General features: G+C 50.7%; 1 protein-coding gene across 4 annotated transcripts; it reads right to left on the reverse strand.

Moving 5' to 3' along the window:
- Positions 1 to 290: 290 nt before the first annotated feature.
- MYCBPAP (MYCBP associated protein) lies at positions 291 to 18,217 on the reverse strand. Of its 4 annotated transcripts, XM_032498070.1 has the most exons (19): positions 17,888 to 18,140; positions 11,894 to 12,021; positions 11,056 to 11,217; positions 10,828 to 10,938; positions 9,816 to 10,002; positions 9,468 to 9,583; positions 8,814 to 8,952; positions 7,773 to 7,888; positions 7,569 to 7,684; positions 7,001 to 7,112; positions 6,289 to 6,478; positions 5,664 to 5,851; positions 4,537 to 4,683; positions 3,639 to 4,064; positions 3,097 to 3,218; positions 2,236 to 2,351; positions 1,629 to 1,780; positions 1,283 to 1,453; positions 291 to 465 (listed from the first exon to the last, which is right to left on the reverse strand). In XM_032498070.1, exons 1-19 carry the CDS (start codon positions 17,961 to 17,963, stop codon positions 364 to 366), a joined length of 2,877 nt encoding a protein of 958 aa, XP_032353961.1. In that variant the 5' UTR covers positions 17,964 to 18,140; the 3' UTR covers positions 291 to 363. The 4 variants fall into 4 exon arrangements, with proteins under 4 accessions (XP_032353961.1, XP_032353959.1, XP_032353958.1 ...); XM_032498068.1 differs by lacking the exon at positions 11,894 to 12,021 and having other exon boundaries at positions 10,828 to 10,932; positions 11,058 to 11,217; positions 18,102 to 18,217; XM_032498067.1 differs by lacking the exon at positions 11,894 to 12,021 and having other exon boundaries at positions 10,828 to 10,932; positions 11,058 to 11,217; positions 17,888 to 18,189.
- Between the last annotated feature and the right edge of the window lie 1,370 nt (positions 18,218 to 19,587).

The following is a 19,587-nucleotide window of genomic DNA, read 5'->3' on the forward strand; positions in this document are numbered from 1 at the left end:
AGAAGACCTGGTTCCGGGAAGCATGACCCCAAAAGGATGGGCCAACAAAGGCCAGAGGCAGGGACTGTGAGAGGTGATGTGCTCTGTCCCGTGACTTGATTCATTCTTTGTCCTGCTGCCAACTTGCTCTTCTGCTCCTTATCCCACACATCACCTCCCCTGGTGTGTTTCTCCTGTTGGATGGCTCCAGGAATGGGGAGGAGGGGAATCTGAGGGCAGGTGGGACGTGGGAGGGCCATAAGCTGACTTCATCAAGACCTGACATTCAAGACACGGAGGCATAACGAAAGTGGTAGGAACATAAAGGTTCTTTATTGATCTGTTTATTAAGCAGTTTCCCAGAAGGAAGCTCGGGTATGCAAATCAGGTGCAGAGATGCAAAGACTCCTCGACATTCTTTATGGGGCTAAGCTCATCAGCCAGGGCCAGCAGGTTGGTCACCAGGGCATCCAGCAGCCCATAAACCTGGAAGAACAGGACGAACGTCACAGGCAAAGGCTCACTCTGATGAAAGCAGCTGCGTAAGGGAGCATCTCCCCACGCGGAGAGGTGTGCACACCTACACCACAGGGAACGGCTGGCCAGGGAAGACAACTAAAGTTGTACAGATAAAACTGAAACTTCTGTGGAACTTTTGTTTTTGCAAATAGTTTTATTTTTTGAGCCAGTCTAGGGTGGTAATCCTGCACTGGCCCCGTGGACACATGGAGAAATTAGAGTCTAGAGTGGTTGAAGGGGCAATTCCAAGGAGCAGTACCCATTTAGTCCCTTGGGGTGGCCCACCTCTACCCTGGCCTCCCAGAGACCAACTTTCATTCCATGTCCAGTACTGAAATGTCTCCAAGACTGTGCCCTCCAGTGGAGTTTCAGATCCTCACATTGGCTGCAAAGCCCCCCATGACCTTCTCCCTCTCGGACTCTGCCCTGTGGCCCTGAGGCCCACTCCCTCCTCTGCCTAGATGTCCACATGGCCACTCCTCACTTCTCTTCAAGTCCTTGCTCCATCTCACCTTCCAATGAGGCCTACCTACCCACTCCGGGGCCTTCCTCACCCCCAGCCCTGGTCTCTGTCTTTTTCCCCATAGTGCTCATCTATGTTATGTATTCATGAGGTCTGTCTCCAGCACTAGGATGCCCTTCACAAGTACAGCTCTGCTCCCATCACAGACGCAGGAGGCACTTATCGTTTGTGGGACAGACGGAATGAACAAGGGAGCTGAGGAAGGAACGCAGGGCAGGCGTAGAGTGAGGGGAGGGCTGAGTGCTAAGCTCGTGCCCTCACCTCAGTGTGCAGCCTCTGGGTGTATTTCTCCATGACCAGGGGATCTATGGGCTCCTGAGAAGAGGTGGCGCTGTCGGGGGCAGGGTCTTCCAAGAAAAGCCTGTCCCGACTTAAAGATTTCATCGGTTTCTTGTCATCCTTTGCTTTGAGCTTCTTGCTGTTTAAACGGTCCTGCTTAGAGAGAAGACGACATACACAGCCTTCAGCAGCTCCCGAGGGAGGTCCAGGACTTTCTCAAGGGTAGCTCACTAGGGAGCTGGAGCATCATGCTGGGGTCACCACCCACCCTCCACAGCCCCTTGATGCCCTCCCCAGCACCCCTAGGCCCAGACCATGGGCTACGTGCCTCTTTCCCAAGTGGCAGCTTGGCTCCTTTTTTATCCTCTTTGTCTTTGATTCCCAACTGCTGCTTCTTTTCCTGGGATGCCCCTTTTCGGTCCTCCTTCCCAACTCTCCCAGAAGTCACCTTCACTTCTGTGACAGGAGGTGATTTTCGATCTAAGGGAGGTGAATAGAAGACAAATGGCCTGTGGCCTAGCTGACCCCACAGGCAGGAGCTGGAAGAGCAGAGGCACCTGGGCCAGCAGGCAGAGAATCTCCAAAGACTGGGAGCAAGGCCCTGGTTCAGGCACACAACCTTGTGGTACAGGACTGGAGGGCAGGGGCGAGAGGCCTGAGATCTAGACCCAGCTCCGCCATTCCCCACATACGGCATGGCAAGTCACCTGACCTCTCTGGGGCTCCACCTGTAAAACGGGGACTGAACTAAGGTGATCACTAAGGTTGCCTCTGGGTTCCAAATTCTGGCAGTAGATAAAAGGGTAGCAGGAGGCCTAATCCATGGACCAACCTAACAGAGAGTCACCAGAAGGGTACGAATGGCTGAGGCACCCCTGCCACCTGGGTAGGGGATGGGAAAGACTACGTGGAGGTGTGGCTGCACGGTGTCTGACCTGGCTCTTCTGGCACATCCAAGTAGACGGTCTCCTTCTCAGGCAGGTCCAGCAGAGCCCTCAGCCACAGGGAGTAGCTCACCAGGTTGTCAATCACATCTCGCCACAGCTGCAAACTAGAGAGCAAAGTCTACTAGAGAAAAGCCATCACCCCTTATTTGCCCTTGAACTTGTAAAGGCTTGGTCCTTCCCTTCCAAGACACTGATGCCAGGAACTGCCATGGAAATGCAATGCCTCTGTCCAGCCAGCATCCTCACTGGCACCCGTGCAAGTGCTGGGATAGGGATCTGGGTTCCCTTGGGCAGCAGCAAAGAAAATGTGGCCTGGTACTAGGGTTAGGTCAGTCTTAAACTAACTCCATCTTGAAACTCTTGTCACACTTGGATCCAGTCCCACTGGAGGAGCCAGACCTGCATGAGATTCCCAGGATAAGGCTCCTGGGGATGTGTTCTGAAGGCCTTGCAAAAAGCCCCCATACCTATCTAAGCAAGATGCAAACAAGTGATGGGAAAGCTGGCAACCAAGTGAGGCTTTTCATGGAATAGGCCCCTCATCTCACTGCCCTCTGCTATCTCCTCTGGTCATTCCTCTCCTCTTTGAGAAGGAACAAGAAAAGAGGGGAAAAAAGAATTTAAGTGCTTACTCTGCTGTGACTCCTCCTCAGAGAGCAGCCAGTGCAGGGAGAGCAGCTGTAGGGGCTGCTGTGGCAGGTGCCAGAGCACAGAACAACTGCAGCATCTTTCAGCAACCCAATCGCAAGCAGAGCTTAGCCCCCTTGAATCCTGGGACTGCCTGCTCAGAACCCGTGGCGAGATGCCACAAAGGGAAAGGATGAGACCAGTTCTGGTGGGGGCACCTACCACATTTGGTATAGGAAGTCGGACTGCAACGGCCTCTGCTCCTGGAAAAGCTCCAGGGCCGCTTTGTTGAGCTTGATTAGGGCATCTTCTCTCTGGTTCTCCTCAGGGAGTGCCATCACTGCCTGGCAGGGTCAGAGGCACCATGGGCAACCGTTCTGCCCAAGACACCAAGGGTTCCTGTGTCCTCTAGTAATGGGTGTGGTGTGGTGAGGGCAGGTGGCCAGGAGGGGATGCAGCCATGGAGAGTCTGTCTGGGTGCCTCCCGTGGGAGCCTGGGTCCTCCCTCAGAAATCTGTACCCATGAACCCCTATCCAAGGTTTGCCAGGGCCAGAGATAGCCCCTCCAGTGGCCTAGGCACCTGAGACAAAGATTGATGAGCAAGAGATTGCTCTCTCCGGGCACTCAGAAGGTTGCTTCTCTGCCCACAGCATACAGCAAGCAGGGCATCTGGGGCCCTCCCTCGGTTCAGGCTGGAAGCACCGGCTCGCAGCTGTGCCAGGGCCATTCTCCACCAATCCACCCCCCAGGATTGGGGAGCCACCTTTCGGAAGTCCTCCAGGCAGAGGTTCCACTCGGGTAGGGGAAGGCCATCCAGCTCCCAGGGGCTCCTGGCGCTCTCCAGCTGTGGGCTCCCCTCCACCAGGATCTCCTCCATGATGCTCTTCTGCTGCAAACTCCTGGCCTCTGTTCCGGTCTTCTGGGACACAGCAGGATCTTGGGAGTCCCTGAGGGCCTCATTCTCCTGCTGGGGCAGCTGGGAGTCCAACGCTGGGCTCTTAAGGGGCGTAGAAGACTCGACGTTTGCCGAGGCCTCCTCCCAGCAGGCTGGCTGGGCCACGGCAGCCTGGGCCCTGGGGCCGAGCTGCTCCTCACCGCCTGGCCTGGCCTCCTTGGCCTTGGCGGGCAGGGTCATGTACTGGCGCCACAGTCCGTGCAAGCTTTGCACCACTTGGTACTGGTAATGCAGCTGTGACAAGAGACACAGGAAGACAGGTGATGGAGAGGCCAGGGCACGGGGCACCCAGAGCTGAGCGGGCCTGCTCCAGTTTACTGTTCCCTCGAGAGAGCTGAAGGAGGCAGGAGGAGGCCGGAGGAGGCCGGCAGGAGCAGCTGGGCCCAGAGGGGGTCCCCACTTCCCTTTCAAACTGGGCATCTCCAACTTAAAGCTTTTTTACATTTGGGCTTCCAAGTAAGATTGGATTTGAATTAAGGAGTTTTTGAAGCTCTGTTATCACCAAGCATCCATTTATACTAGCTAAGTTATCTTGGGTAAATTACTTAACCTCCCTGGGCCTCAGTTTCTTCCATGTAAGATGAGGATATAAATAGTACCCATCTCACAGGAGGGTGCTCAGAAGAGATCCTGGCACATCAAAGGGTTTGCTGTTATTTCCACCCGGGGCATGCACGAGGGGTGGGGGCCAGCACTGGGCCTGTACCCGAGGATTCCTATGGTGGAACAAGTCCTCCTCAGTGAGGTAGGCATCCACAGGCGAGTGTGCACGCTCCGGGGTCAGGACCCCCCTCAGCAGCTCCCGTAGCACGTTCTCCACAATGGTGACTGCTTCGTGGGAAGCCAGCTTGTTCTGCGGAAGGAAAGGTGGCTCAAGTGGCAGCTCGTGGTACTGAGCTGCAGCACCCATGCTGCATCGGCGTAGGGAGCCAGATCCCGCAGGACTTCGTGCCTTCCTAGGGTCAGGTTCCTGCCGCTATCTGTCTCACACACACACACACACACCCCTATTCCCAGACTCAAAACCCCGACTCCCCAAACATCCTTGTTCCTTAAAACAAGCTCAAAGGATCCAGAAGAAGGGCCAGATCCAGAAGAGGGGCCAGACCCAGAGAATCTGCTCCCTCGTTGGGGTAGGAGGTCACATAATCAGCATTTCCTCCCGGATTAAGAAGAAGGACAAGGGCCAGGGGGCCGCATCATTTGGACCCTGTGGAGAATGTGGCTTGGCGACACGGTCAGTGTCACAGAAATAGTGGAGGGGCAACTCAAGAGACAGGCCGGTCCTGTCGCCAGCAAGTGCAGTAGATGTTACCTGTGTCAAAATTACCTTTAGTCACCACGGGTTGAGCTCCAGCTGAAATAGCTGGCTTGTGTTTGGGGCCACCATGAATTTAAAAAGCGCAGCTTTCCACAGAATCCAACCGTCCTCTCCAGCTTTGCCTGGTTTTGAAGTCTTGCCAGTTAAATGCAACTCCACTGGATAGCACCAGACAACAGTGAACAGATACAGGGCCGGTGCGGAGGGGCATTCGTTGTTTGTCCTCAAGGAAGTAATTCCATGCAGTCTGTGTCGAGGCCCCATCTCATTTCTTTCTAATGCAGTGGGGGCCACGCATGGCGAAGCTCAAAGCTGCCCCTTCTCTCTCCTGTCCACCCATCTTTTACATCACAAAGCCCTGAGGAGGGTTTTTTGATCAAAAAAAGCTGCCTGTTTTTGAAAAACCCACCTCCTGGACTGGAGAAACAAGATCCCTGCAGGCAATGCTGGGAAGAACAGCAGGTTAACCTATGTAGTGCCCGCAAGGGTCAAGACCTGGGGTGGTCCCTTACCTCCAGGAACTTCCTCTCATCCCTAAAAACGTCCTGGGTCAGGGAGACTGCATGGAGATTGACCTGCAGGAGAGCACCTCCTAACAGAGTGGGATGGGTTCCAAACTCCCAACATTCCCTGAAGATCCCAGCATTCAAAGACTTGAAGAAGAAGGTAAAGTTTTTAGTTTCTCCAGGCAGAATCACACCTGAGAGGGACAGAGGCAGAGGTTTTCACCACTTGGGAACTGCTGAGCCCCAAGCCTGCGTGTATAAAGTTAACTAAGCTCCAGTTGGGGTGACCCACTGTCTTGGTTTGCCCAGGACTGAGGGGTTTCTTGGGATGTGGGACTTGCAGTGCTAAAACTAGGACAGTCCCAGGCAAGCAGAGACAGTTGGCTATCCCAGCCTCAGGCCTGTGCGTACAGCTAACCAAACCCTCTGAATGCTTCTGTTCACCAGTGGCTCACTCTGTGTTGTCAAGAGTTCCACCATTCCCACAACAGACATGAATAGTTGGGAGATGACATGCTTTGCAGAAGAAACAGGAGGGACAGGAGGGAAGAGGGGCTCACACTTGCAGGAGCTGGGCATTAGCTAGACTTTGGCTGCAGGAGGGGTGAGCAGGGCAGCTTCTCCTACGCACCTTCCCGATTGTTAAAGTAAAAGCACTGCATCCTGTTCCTCTTCAGGTCCTGGAAAGAGTCCAGCTGGGACCGCCGCCGCCAGTCGTACCAAATGGCCACTGTGCCGTTATTGACCACGGTCAGTTCCGAAGATGTTTTCTCCCCTTCTAGAGTTTCAAAGGTCAAGCGGACAGCAATTCCAACATGCCTCTAGGGAAAAAGGGGGTATGAGAGATGTCTCTGAGGGAGGTCCTGGCCTAGGGTGACCAACTCATCCTCGTTTGCCGGGTCTTTTCTGGGTTTGGCACTGATAGTCTCATGTCCCGGGCCCCCAGGGCCTGGCCATGCTCAAACAAGTAGGCATCATACCCCACTAGTGGCTGTGTCTGAGGCTGCCATCAACAGTAAAAGAAGAAACAAAACAGATTTTATATCTGATGAACGTTTCTGCTCGTTAGCATCTGAAGAATATTTAAAAATCTTCATACTTGTTTGAGAAGGTTTGCTTTTTTACATACTAGGGACTAGGTACAAATTGGGCAGCTTGTGACACTCCTGTCAGCCTTGTGATTTTATTCTGGCTCAAGTCAGCATTACTGCTACCATTTTCAGACATATGCTGAAAGCATGACCAGATGAAAATGCAAGGAGACCGTGCAGGCTCCTTGGGACTGCCACAGTCACCTTGGGACCACCCTTCCCACAGGTACACAAGGGCGAAGGCGGTTTTACCTTGTCCTCTGGGTTATTGCCTTGGATCCAGCAAGCTGGCTTCCCACAGAACAGCAGAGAAGGGCCAAGAACAGGCATGGGGACCACATCAGGGTAATTGGCCATTACGTCTCTGTTAAGAAAAACCAAGGACTTATTTTTGCTGACGCTGTCAGTCTTGCCATACGAAGGCCACGGAAAGGGGTGCCAGGAAGTCTGGAGGTGTGCTCGGCTCTGCCCTCCAGTGGAGTGGCATCAGTTCCAGGCCTGTCGGTGGAGGTTCCTGGACATAAAGAGACTCTGCAGGTAGGGCCATGCAGTGTGTGCAGCACTGGGAGTGGGGGTGCATTTATGAGCAAACGACTGTCTAGGAAATCCCCACTAGGAGCTGGTTGCTGGAAGAGAACAGATGGCAATAGTAAAGCGAGCACAGGTGTTCGAATGGGCTAGAGGAGGGGGTGGCAGCCACCAGAGAGGCTGGGATGGGGACACCCTGATTTCAGGGAGGGCAGCCTGCCTTGTAATACTTGTGGGTGCTGGGGAAGCCACACTCGCCAACCTCTCTCCCTAGGGCCCAGGCCCAACTCACAAGTTCACTGTGTCTTCAGAGGAGCTTTCCTGGCTCCTTTCAAACCCTGAATAGTCTTCCACCGTAACAGCTGAGAAAGGCCGCCCTCTGCCCACCACCTCCAGGCCATCAATAGCCTCAGAGAGACCGAGAAAGGAAAGATTAGCTGACTTCAGACACGTGCCACCCTAAGGGGTACAGACTAGGCACAGAGGCCTGACCAACCTGCTGGCTAAAATCCAGTTTTGCCATGATGCTCTGCAGCTCCTTGCGTCGGTAGATCAGAAACAGACTCCGATCCCAAGAGTAGCGGTACCAAGCATCCTTCTGGGCCAGCAATCCTAGAGCAGGGTCCAAGGACCTTCAGCACGGGCTGCTGCCATGCCCCCTTCCACACCCACCCTCTAGGGCTCTGAGCACCATTTCTGGGAAAGGTGAAAATACCACGTCCCTGTGAGCTGGCTCCCGGCCTCCTGGCCCCACACCTACTACCTCAGCAGCCCCACACACGACTCCTGCAAAATCAGCTTCCAAACTGTCAAAAGTTCGGATTATAATAAAAATAACAAAAACAGCTACCTTTTATTGGGTGTTTAACCATGGACCAGAACCTCTTAATATACATCGTGTCTCATTTAACCCTCTCACAACCACAGGAGTACTTTACAGCTGGGGAACTGAGGGCCAGACAGATTAAACAGCTCACTGGCATTCACAAACTGAGCACAGCTGGGATCTGAACCCAGGCAGTGAGGCAGCCTTTAGAGCAGTGCTGCCCATTAGAAATATCATACAATCCACAAATGCAAGCCACATATACGTAATTTAAAATTTTCCAGATGCCACATTAAAAAAGGTAAGAAGAAACAGATAGAATTAATTTTAGTAATATAGTTTAACCCACTATATTTAAAATATTATTTCAACATATAATTAATACAAAAATGATTAATAAAATTTATTTTTCCACACTGATCATTGAAACCCAGTGCGTAGTTCACACCCACAGCACATCTCTGTTCAAACTAGCCACATTCCAGGTGCTCAGCAATCATGGAGGCTCGTGGCTCCACACAGACGGGGCGGCCCTAGATCATACGCTTCCCCCCACTCCTCCCACCCCTGCTACTGGGGTCTCAGTGAAGAGGGGTCCAGACCTCCACAGGTTAGGAGACTGGATCCCAGGTCGGTATCACCCCAGAGCCCTGATCTCTTGCACCTGAGGCCAGTCACAAGCTGCTGGTTCATTTACAGCCCGCTTCTCACCCATCTCCGCCTGGATGGAGCGCGGCTTCTTGATGTGAGTGATTGGTTCCACCAGGCCACGCTGAGTTTTTGTCTTCGTCATTACCAGACCTGTCATTTCATCTCCCAAGTATTCCAGTCGACTCCAGAACCCACTGCCCTGGTGATGGAAGACAGATGAGTCACATCACCTGACCACCTTAAAGAGAGGCTGGGGGTGGGGCCTGGGAGGACAAGAGCTCCATAGACCACAGATGCTCTCTGTGGGGGGTTCGCACTGCCCCGAGAGCAGGAGGGAAGCACCCACATTCTTGTTTTTAGGCTGTGCCCCAGACAGTGTGGGTTGGTCCTGGGGACTACACTGACATACCAGAAAACACCATGGCACCCTGGGGGTTCTGAAAGTTGAAGCTTACCCTTCAGGAGACAACACTACGATGAAGACTATTCTAATAACTTAGTGCCTGCGATATCTTTCTCCTCAAACTAACAGTGACCACCACAGGCTGAATTACTTACCTAGACAGCCCTGAATGATCAGTAATAGGGCCAATAATAGAATTTAGCAAAAGCCTTGAGGCTTAACAATGCTTTGCACTGGATAGTTTTTTTTTTTTTTCATTTGTTTTTTTTTTTGTCCCCAGCTGCCCAGACCCCTCCTCACAGGGTACTTACCTTCCCACCAGGCCCTACTGAAAGTGTTCGGTCAATGAGCTCCCGTTCCTCCTGGATCTGTCTGTAGGTCTCCCCCGTGTGCATCAGTAGCTCACCAACCGGCTTCTTCAGCCGTTCTAGAGAGAGCCAAGCATGCAGCCCTTCCACCAAATCAGCACAAGCAGGGACCCGAGCATCCTGCACTGGTCAGCTCCATTCACTGGGCTGATTTCATGACCCACTAAGAGCAAGCACTTGGGAGTACATGGCTGAAACGTGATCAGCCTGGAGGTGGGGGGAAAGAAAAAACACAGCAGCAGAGCCTCGATGCCCATGAGGCCAGGCAGGAGCCCCGTCCACTGTACTCACTGCTGAGGGCTTCCTGCTGCTTCCTCCGCAGGGCTATGTTGCGCTGCCAGTTTTTCAGAAAGTTGTGCTGAACAGGTGGGGCCCAGGGAGGATGTGCCTTCTCTTCTCTGGGGGCTTCCTGCTTCAGCTCTTCCTCAGCTGAGATGAGGGTCATCAGACAGGGCGGAGTGTGTATCAGCTCAGCTAGCTGAAAAGGGCAGCGTGGGTGTGGAGGGTGGAGAGAAGGTGCAGAACCGGGGCTGAGCAGGCGTCTCCAGGCCTAAATCCCTGCCGTCCTCCCTCTCTGCTGAATCCCTACTCTCTACGACTCTAAAATAGCAAGTGACAGAAAACAAATAGCAGAACCAGAGGGCCATGGAAGCTGCTGCCAGTCCCCTTTCCCCCAGAATGGAAGCCCTCGTTCAGAGATTGTGGCCAATATCCTCCTGTGTGTGTCCTCACGGCCGGCGTTGACACCTCACCTGCAGGGTGACCCAGCCATTTTAATGAAACTCCAGGCCTCTTAGCACCTGACCAATCAGAGATTCTTTGCCAGGAGCCAGGGAAGTGAAGGAACTGAGAAACAGAAGCGTTGCATGATAGGAAAGTCAGAAAGACAGGGCCCTAGGAGCTGTGGGAAGCCACCCTTCTCCATCACGTGGACTGAGGAGGAGAGCAGGCCAGTCTTTGGAGAAGCTGGGAAATAAAGCCAGGGCACAGAGGAGCAGAGGGCAATGAGGGAGCGTGGGCCTCAGCCTGATGCCCTTCTGGGCTCAGTCTGACTGGAGCCAGACACACTATCACTTTGTGTTCCTTGAAGCACTTCTGTATCCTTATAGTGAATTCCTGACTTCAGCTGAAACTATTTTATGTTGGCTTTACTATTTTGAGGGAAGGGTCACTTATCACCTCAGAGTCTGGTTCCCAGAGACTGGACCGTCTCTGTGACCCCAGTCCCACCTGACTCTTCCAGGTGGTGAGACTGAAATGACTTCAGTGACTACTCTCCCCAGACAGCTCTGTACAAACGAACCTGAGTGTTCCCTTGAGCGACTGCAATTCTCTTAAAGTCCTGGAGACTCCCCAAGATGTGGTGGGGCAGGATCTGGTCACTGCTATGGAAGATGTCACCCTGGCCCTGGGGGTAAGAAGAGGAGGGAGAAAGACAAGCTGTAGCCAGCTGGTATAAATGATTCAAGGGGACCCGGCTTTCTCTCTGGGATGACCCATGAATTCAGATGCCAGGGCCAAGGCTGGGCATACCAGAGTAGTCCAGTGGCTTTGTGGCTGCATCTGGAGTAGCAGGATGTGCTACTAAGTGGCAGACTTTCCTCCTACAATCCTTGGGTTTAAGTTTACGGATGATAAATTTCTGGGTAATGACAGGTTTATCTTCTGTTTCAGTTAGGCGAGGGATGTGTTGCTAAAAAGAAATAAAACAGGAGATTCCATGTGAGATAATGCCTGTGTGACAGGTAAGAGATTTAGTAATGTCCTGGGGAAAGAAAACAACACCTTATGCCTCCAGACAGTTCAGGTGAGAAGTGGCTGACTCTTCTGGGTGAAGCATGGTGTTATCTCCATCTGTAACTTTTTTTTTCCCAAATAATCTTTACTTTTTAAAAATTATTTTTTATGTTCTGCAATATAATGTGTATGTGCAGTCAAACTAATAATTCTACATAATGAAACTGAAAAAGGGGGAAAAATAAAGTACTTACAGAGGCTAAAAAGATTGAACCCACAACCTTGCGCATGCTAAGCACACACTCTACCACTGAGCTATACCTTCCCCTGCTACATCTGTAACTTTGCTTCTTAAACTCATCTTCAGCACTTGCCTCTATGGGAAGCAAATTACTTTATTTCTCATTTCCCTGCGGTTCTATATGAATCTCAGAAATATTACAACAAACATGGTAAACTCCTTTCAATGCAAAAGTGAAGAGATTCGTGTCCAATGGCTTTTCCCATGGAATTAGACACTCCCTCTGAGTAGGGAGGCAGTGGACAGACAATGGACACAGTTGATGTTCTAGACCACCCAGGCTGGCAGGGAGAAGATCTCGCAGTAAGGGATCTCTAGACTTCATCCTTACTTTCCTCAAGTCTTCCGTCTTAATGGCTAAGGCAAGAACGTCATCTCCTTGTAAAACATTGCTAACAGGTTCAGGTTCTTCCTGAATGGGGGGTGTGGGCTGTTCAGGGACCTTTGCCCGCTTCTTTTCTGAAGAGAAGAAGAAAGTTCAAGTGCTTAAAAACAAATATATATCCAGCAATCCCACTCCTGGGTATATATCCAGAAGGAACTCTAATTCAAAAAGATACATGCACCCCAATATTCATAGCAATACTATATACAATAGCCAAGATATGGAAAAAACCTAAATGTCCACTGACAGGCAACTGGATAAAGAAGTGGTGGTATATTTATACAACGGAATACTACTCAGCCATAAAAATTAATAAAATAATGCCATTTACAGCAACATGGATGGACCTGGAGATCATCATTCTAAGTGAAGTAAGCCAGAAAGAAAAAGAAAAATACCATTTGATATTAGTTATATGTGGAATCTAAAAAAAAGACACAAATGAACTTATTTACAAAACAGAAACAGATTCACAGGCACAGAAAACAAACTTATGATTACTGGGGGGAAAGGGAGTGGGAAAAGATGAACTGGAAGTTTGAGATTTGCAGATACCAACTACTGTATACAAAATAGATAAACAATAAGTTTCTACTGTATAGCACAGGGAACTATATTTAGTATCTTGTAGTAACCTATTATGAAAAAGAATATATGTATGTGTAACTGAAACATGATGCTGTACACCAGAAATTGACACATTGTAAACTGACTATACTTCAGTTTTTTTAAAAGTGAAAAAAATACAAAAAAGTAGATATATATTAGACTGCATGGTGGGGGCAGGTCTGGTTACCTGGATGGACAGCGGAGGCTGCCAAGGTGGCCAGGCAGTAATTTGCTGGGACGACAGGAGTTCTCTCTTATAGACCCCCCTACCCACTCCCCTGGCCCACCACAGTGACTGAGGCTTCTGCAGCTGGAATTGAGATCAGATGACGTTCCGTTCCAGGCTGTGCTACTTATAAGCTAGACAACCTTGGGTACATCACTTAACCTCTCCTGGTCTGTCTTCTCTTTTGTAAAAAGAGGAACCTAGACAAAATCAGAGGTTCCCAAATATTAGTCAAGTGTCTGCCTCAGAATCTCCCGGGGAGTTTTACAAATACAGCTTTCTGAGCCAGGGCCTGAAGAACTGTGTGTTAAAAGCCCCCGAGGTGGCTGATACACAGTGGTTTGGGACAAGTGGACTAGATGCTTTCTCAGACTCCTCCCTCCACTACTGGCACAATCCATTCTTCTGGGTGAAGGCTCTGGGTTTCTTAAGACACTGGTTAAAATTCAGATGCTCTGGGGGAAGCAGGACATTTACCACTGACCACTTATTTCACATTCTTTCATTTAATAAATACTGTTTAAGCATCTTCTACGTGCCAGGCACTGTGCTAGGCTTTGGGGCTATTAGGCAAAGTCTTAGGCTTTAAAGGGCACACGCCTGTGGGAGACAAGATTGTTAAACAGACTGAACTAGGGTTATGATGGGACCATCCTGGGGGCCCCAGTCTAGTGTATGGGGTGGTCAGGGAGGGCTTCCTAAGGAGGTGATTAGACTGAGAGCTGAAGGAGGAAGAGCGACAAGGGAAAGGGCACTGGAGAACAGGCATTCCAAACGGAACAGCATGAAGAGGCCTAGAGGCAAGAGAGAAGGGAGCACAGCTGGAACTTAAAGCGTGTGTTTTTAAATAGCTGGAGTGTGGCGAGGTGAGAGGTAGGAGGCAGTGTCTCAAGAGGGAGGTAGGAGCCATTTCACAAAGAGCTTAGTGAGCTGTGGAAAGGACTTCAATTTTTACCCTGTGGCCCTGACACGGCAAGGAACGGGTTAGGGGGTGCAAGGCCGACCACTCAATTATTGAGGAGTCTACTGTGGTAATGAAGTGGTGGACAGAAGTGGCCTGGAGAAAATGGAGCAATGTGAGCCTATTTCTCCCACGTGCCACACCAGAAATCAGCACTGAGAATTCGTGGGGCAGAAGCAAGTTCTCTCTGGCGAGGACACACTCCCTGCCTTCCTTCCACAGAGGCGGGTCAACAGTTTCAAATGCATCTTGTTTCTTTGGACAGTATCCTCCTGTCTGCTGTCCTCTGGTTCAGAAAGATTTGATGTAAACCCCCACACAAAGTAATCAAAACCTAAGTCCTGCCTTTAAGGACTTTAAAACATAACTTGGTTTTGTCCATTGCTTCTCACAGTATTCTAATTTTTAAGAAGCAGTATCATTAAAACATCAAGGCAGGTGTTTGGGTTACCAAAATCAAACTCTTTTTTAGAAAATGCCCATATAGTTAGTGGCAAAAAAGCCTCAAGCCAGAATCATTCTAAACCTAACTCTAAATTTAGCCTATCAGCCAGAGTCCATCTCTCCATCTCCTCAGCAATGAGGTCAGCAGAAACTCGGGACCATCTATCAGTTAAGCCACACGGCCCTGCACACACAAACACACATGGGGCTGAATGGCTTGACCTCGAGTTCTGGTCCCATCCCTGCCATTTGTGGAGATGCAGGCTTATGTTTTGAGTTCTACCACTGCTCTCCCCTTTACACAAAGCCACCAAAGTTGGTGGTAGCCCAAGAGAGTCAGTACCAGTTGAAGGTCTACTTTTATGGGTATTTTGGTATTGTTTATATTCTCCAGGAGATTTGCTTCCTCTGCCCATCACCCTGGCTGGTTCTACATCTTCCCTAGGGATTAAACATCTCTGGATATGTGTTTTTTACTGATGGGTATATAATTACCATGTATAAATTTATAAACCTTCAACATTGCTGAAGATTTCTGAAATAATAAAACTCTGGTCTGTATTGAGTGTAGTTCTGTACTGCTCTATTACTGCATACAGTCAGGGGATGGTATGTTAATAAAATATTCATAGCAAGGATATATACATTTTAAACTTCAGTTCGCCATAGAGAATGTGAATATTTACCAAGCACCTTCTATGTACTATAAATTACAGAGAAGATGGTATAAAACGTTAAGATATGACTCCTTCTCTTAGGAACTGAAAAATGCAGCAGACACCAGTACACACCAACCATAATCTAAGAGCCTAAATTAGTGGGCACAGACAATAGCTTTGGCTACACATCAAAGAAGGAACAGATGGATGTAGATTATACAGTTAGGGCCCTAAGGAAAGGTTCAGAAGAGCAGCTGCAGGGGTCAGAGGCTGCTTCACAGGCTAAGTCAGACCGTGAAGGACAGGAAGGCTTTGCACAGGCAGAGCAGCCAACAGAGGTGTTCCAGGCGAGGTCACAATCAGACCAAAGGTGGAGGCAGGACTAAGCATGGCAAATGTGAGGCATGGTGACACAGAAGGCCTGTAGAGGAGGCAGGGGCAATATTGGGGATGAGAGGGAAACCAGGGAATCATGGCTTTGTAAATTAAGTCTGAAGCATCTGATCTTCCTCTGTCAGCAGGAAGGAGGTTTGGTTCAGAAGTGTGAGTTGATGAAAGCAGCATTTCAGAGTGACACATCCAATGAGGGTAAGCTAGGTGGACAGAGGGGCAGAGGAAAGTTGGGGAGACCAGGCAGAAAGAACGATCTTGTGGGGGTCAGTTCAGGACCTGTGGGAGGTTTCCACAGGGTCGAGGTATGTCTCACTACTGATCCTGGAGAGGCCCAGTTATTTCCAGTTCTTTGGTCCAGAAACCCAAGCTGAGTGGGGCTCTTGGTGAGCCACATAGCTGGCATTCTGCCTTGATCCTGAGAGCTGTGAGGGGGTCAGAGACCAGCCTCCTCGCACGGGGCAGTCAGGTGACACCTCTGCTGGAGCGAGCCCAGGCAGCTGGAAGCAAGGTGCTCAGATGGGGTGGGATGTGCAGGCTAGGGAAAGGGGTTTGGGGAGTTATGGAGGAAGAAGAAACCTGGACTCTTGTTTTTCTGCTTCTTGTTTCATCTAAATGTTATTTTTTTTTAGTGTTAAGTCTTTGGGAAATTCTGACCTCTTGGGTTGCACTGAGGGAACCAAGGGAGGGGCGGTCCCCAACAGGGCTGAGCTTTAATTGATGGTGGAGAGCAATCTGGTACTGCTGGGAGTCTTCCCAGTTTCTTAGCAACAAGAGCAGGGAAAAAGCTCAGAGTCAAAAGGGCTCAGGTCCCTAAATAGGTTTAAAGTCACAATATTTCCTTGCCTTTTCACTATAATTCAGAGACTTTGGAGAAACATGGCAAAAGGTTACCTTTGTCGATTAGCTTTACTATACTGAGGGGGGAGAAAGTATTGCCTTGCTACATTAGAGGCTTCGCCTGAGATATTTAAAAGGAAAAAAGGTATCTTGCATGCTAAACACTTCTGCCTCACCTTGACTCATGTTCTTAACTCAAGGGCTATTTAACAAACTAAATTTCCTCTTATTAAAAATAAACATGCAGTAAAATAAAAAAAACTTTCCTTGATTTGTTCACAGACTAAAGTTCAAATCTGATAAGATCCCCAGAAACTAGGTGAGCAGGAGGCAGAAGCTAGGAAAGACCTTGACTGCCCTTGGGAAAAAAGACCGGCTATTTTTTTTTCTCTCTTAACTGTTAAAAAGCATATCATGAAAGAGCATCTCAATGTAGCCTACATTGGCCTTTAATACTATGAAGAAGCATTAAAGGAAGCCATTCTTTCCAGGCCTCCCAGGGAACCTTACTGAATCCAGGCCTGCCCCCTCCTCACACTGAGCTGGCCCCACGATCTGAGGCTGGGTCTCCCCAGGGCCTGCAATGGCATGCGGACTTTCTGACCTAGCATGTAAAGCCCTTTTGTGGTCTGGTCCCTGCCCACCTGTGCAGTCCCCTCTGGCTCCCTTCCCCCTTCTCCACAGCCACTACCTCTGCCCTGGCCATCAATGTCACAGTTCCACGCCTCAGCTGATGCTGCTCCCTAGACCTGGAGAAGCAAATCGCTTTTTTGTTTGTGTGATTAGCCATAGATATAATTTTCAGAAAACTTCCCCTTCTCATTCTACCATCCAAGGCCTGGGTCTGGGTCTATGGGCACCTATATCACAGCCTTTATACTTGACTGGCTACTCCTCCGCGAGTCCACTAGGCTCCATTCTCTGAGGTCTAGGGTAACTGAGAGCCTTGTTGCCCAGCACTGTGCCTGCACACAGAACGCCCTCAATAAATGCAAACAGCAAAAGCAGACTAAAGAGGAAGTGTGCTGCAAATAGGAACATGTTCACGGGGGTCAGCCTGCTGTCAGGCACCCTGGGTGGGGTACTACCACCAGCAACCAGAGGCCAGGAAGCAAGCATGTCCAGTGACTGTCCTGGTTAAACAAGTGGGAGAGGTGTTAATCTGGCTGGAAAGGGCGCGTGGTGGGAAAAGGTTCAGAAACAGAACTGGCCAAGTTAGGCATTTCTTCGGTTTTTCCAGTAGGATTCTTAGGTGACACACACGCTCCCCCCAAAGAATCCCAAGAAGGTTGTTGTTTTTACCACCTCAACATATTTTTTGCATTCTTTCCTGAATTTCTATTCCCAAGGACCCCATGTCTTGGCCCTTCTAATCTTAAACTCTTTCCTGGCTCCTCCCCACATTCCCAGGCAAAGAATTCTGCCTTCTGTGTCCCACCCTAGAATATTGTTCAAGGTCTCCTTGCCTTCCTTCCCCAGGCCATCTCTCCAGCAACCGATCCCTGAGGCCTCTGCCAGTCCCCAGCTCCCTATGTCCCCATCCTCAAGGTCCCAGCGTCCTGTGCTCCCCTCCCCTGAAGGTCCCTGCCTTGTACATAATCCCCAAGGGCCAAAGCACTGTGCCCTCTCCCTTCAGGGATCACTGCCTTGTCCATCTAAGGTATGGGGTACGCCTTGTCCCCCACTCCATTCCCATGTGATCTTTACCTCCATCCTGGTGTCACCCCCATCCTCCAGGCCCCTTGTCGTGAATCCCAAGAACCCCTGCCCCTGTCGGGCTTTCCTGAGCTCCCAAGGCAGTCAGCGCCAACCTTTCAGGCTCTCTGAGGCCTCCGAGAATCTGTTTGTAGGTATTCTGTGGCGGGATTCCTTCTTTAGAGACTTCATGGTGCCGCCCGGGAGGTGAGTGTGGCTCAGCGCCGCGGGGCTCCGGAAAATCAAGGCTGTTTGGTGACCCCCGCGACCCTGCGCGACCCTGCGCGCCCCCGCGCGCCGGCATCCGCCGGCGCGTCCATAGCAACCCACCGAACAACTTGGGTGGAGACTGCTCGGAAGCCACCTTTTTCATCAGGCCGCGCCCATCGCCTGCCGCTCCTCCGGCGCCGACCCTGACGTCACAGGCGGCGCCGGTGAGCGCCGTGACGTCACCAGCCAGGCGGGGCGGGGCGGGGCGGGGCGGGGCGGGGCGCCGGGGAGAGGAGACGCAGGGGGCAGAGGGAGGGAAGCGGAGGCTGAGGGCGGGGAAGGCAGGGTTCCGCGACCCTGCCGGCTCTTTCCCCGCTGCCCTCGCGCTTGCCGGCGTCTGCCGCCCGGCTCCGGTTAACTCTCGGCCCTTCTGCATAACCGCCATGAGGTCGATCCTTTCACGCCGTGCAGAAAACCCCTTGATGGTTTCCCATGGATTTCAGTTGCCCTGTGGCCGCTGCCTATTCCCTACACGCGCCAGGTGACCTACCCTAGCCACTCTCGCTGCAGCCACTTTGGTTTTGCTTCACTTCCCAGACAAGTCAAGCTTTTACCTCGACTTGGGGACTTGGGGCCTTCTCACACGTCGGTTTCAGTCCTTGGGGATGCTGCGCTTAACATGCCCCCTCCAATTTAAAGGAGCCCTGTTATCTCAACTTTAAATGCACCCTGTATATATGTATATTTTTTGGAGTCCTAAGGCATTCTGGAATTATTGGATTTAAGTGGCTGGCTCTCTTCAAGCTCTCTATAAGAAGATAAACGTCTTGAGAGTAGGGATAGCTTGTCCGTTGTCCCCATCCCAACTCAAAGTTTAGCACATAGTAGTGGCTTACAAACTGTGAAATAATGAAGGGTCTCTAGAGCAGGACAGAACTGGGTTCCAATCTCAGCTCTCCCTGTTTCCTAGCTATGTGTTCTTAGGCCAGTCCCTTGACCTCTTTGAGCCACAATCTTCTCATTTATAAAGTGGAGGTCATAATGCCTCCCACACAGGGCCTGTAAGGATTAACTGAGAGTATGCATTTAAACTACTTAACACACTACCCTGCATAAAATAGTGATGTCTCAGTCAATTCTTAAAATCATGCTGGGGTTGGGAGAGATGTACTCTGTACCCATTTTACAGATGGAAGAACTGAGCTCCACCAAGGAAAAGGATGTAAGGCCACTGAACTAGCCAGAAGCACAATTTGGGTGCTTTTGGCTTCTCCCAAGTCCAAGGCCAGGGCTCTTGGAACCCTGACTCCTGGAACATTTCTGAGCTTTGGTGTAGTCTGCTATAGACAGAGGAAGAGCCAGGGAGGATGCCAGTAGAGCTGGTCAATCCCTGGGCTTGCTAATGTGTTCTCTACTACTGGGCCTCTCTCAGAGACACAGCCCCTTCTACGTGCCCCTCTTGACCTTCACTCCTTTTATGACTGAGACCTCCTCCATAGGCCCTTCCTCTCCTGCTCTCTGAGGTCTAGACACCAACAGGCTTCTACCCTCCAGGAAGTCCCCAGTTCATTTCACTTTATGAACATTTACTGAACACTTACGACAC

Source organism: Camelus ferus, chromosome 16 (genome assembly GCF_009834535.1).
Source record: "Camelus ferus isolate YT-003-E chromosome 16, BCGSAC_Cfer_1.0, whole genome shotgun sequence".
In the NCBI taxonomy this organism is placed as follows: Eukaryota; Metazoa; Chordata; class Mammalia; order Artiodactyla; family Camelidae; genus Camelus; species Camelus ferus.

Excerpts from the sequence above, each read along its gene's own strand:
- MYCBPAP (XM_032498070.1), bottom strand. The coding sequence starts at position 17,963 with ATGAAGTCTCTAAAGAAGGAATCCCGCCACAGAATACCTACAAACAGA. Across the intron at positions 9,584-9,815 it reads GCAGCAGGAAGCCCTCAGCA|AACGGCTGAAGAAGCCGGTT; the intron begins GTGAGTACAGTG and ends GGCTCTCTCTAG. Across the intron at positions 2,352-3,096 it reads GACTTCCTATACCAAATGTG|TTTGCAGCTGTGGCGAGATG; the intron begins GTAGGTGCCCCC and ends TTTGCTCTCTAG.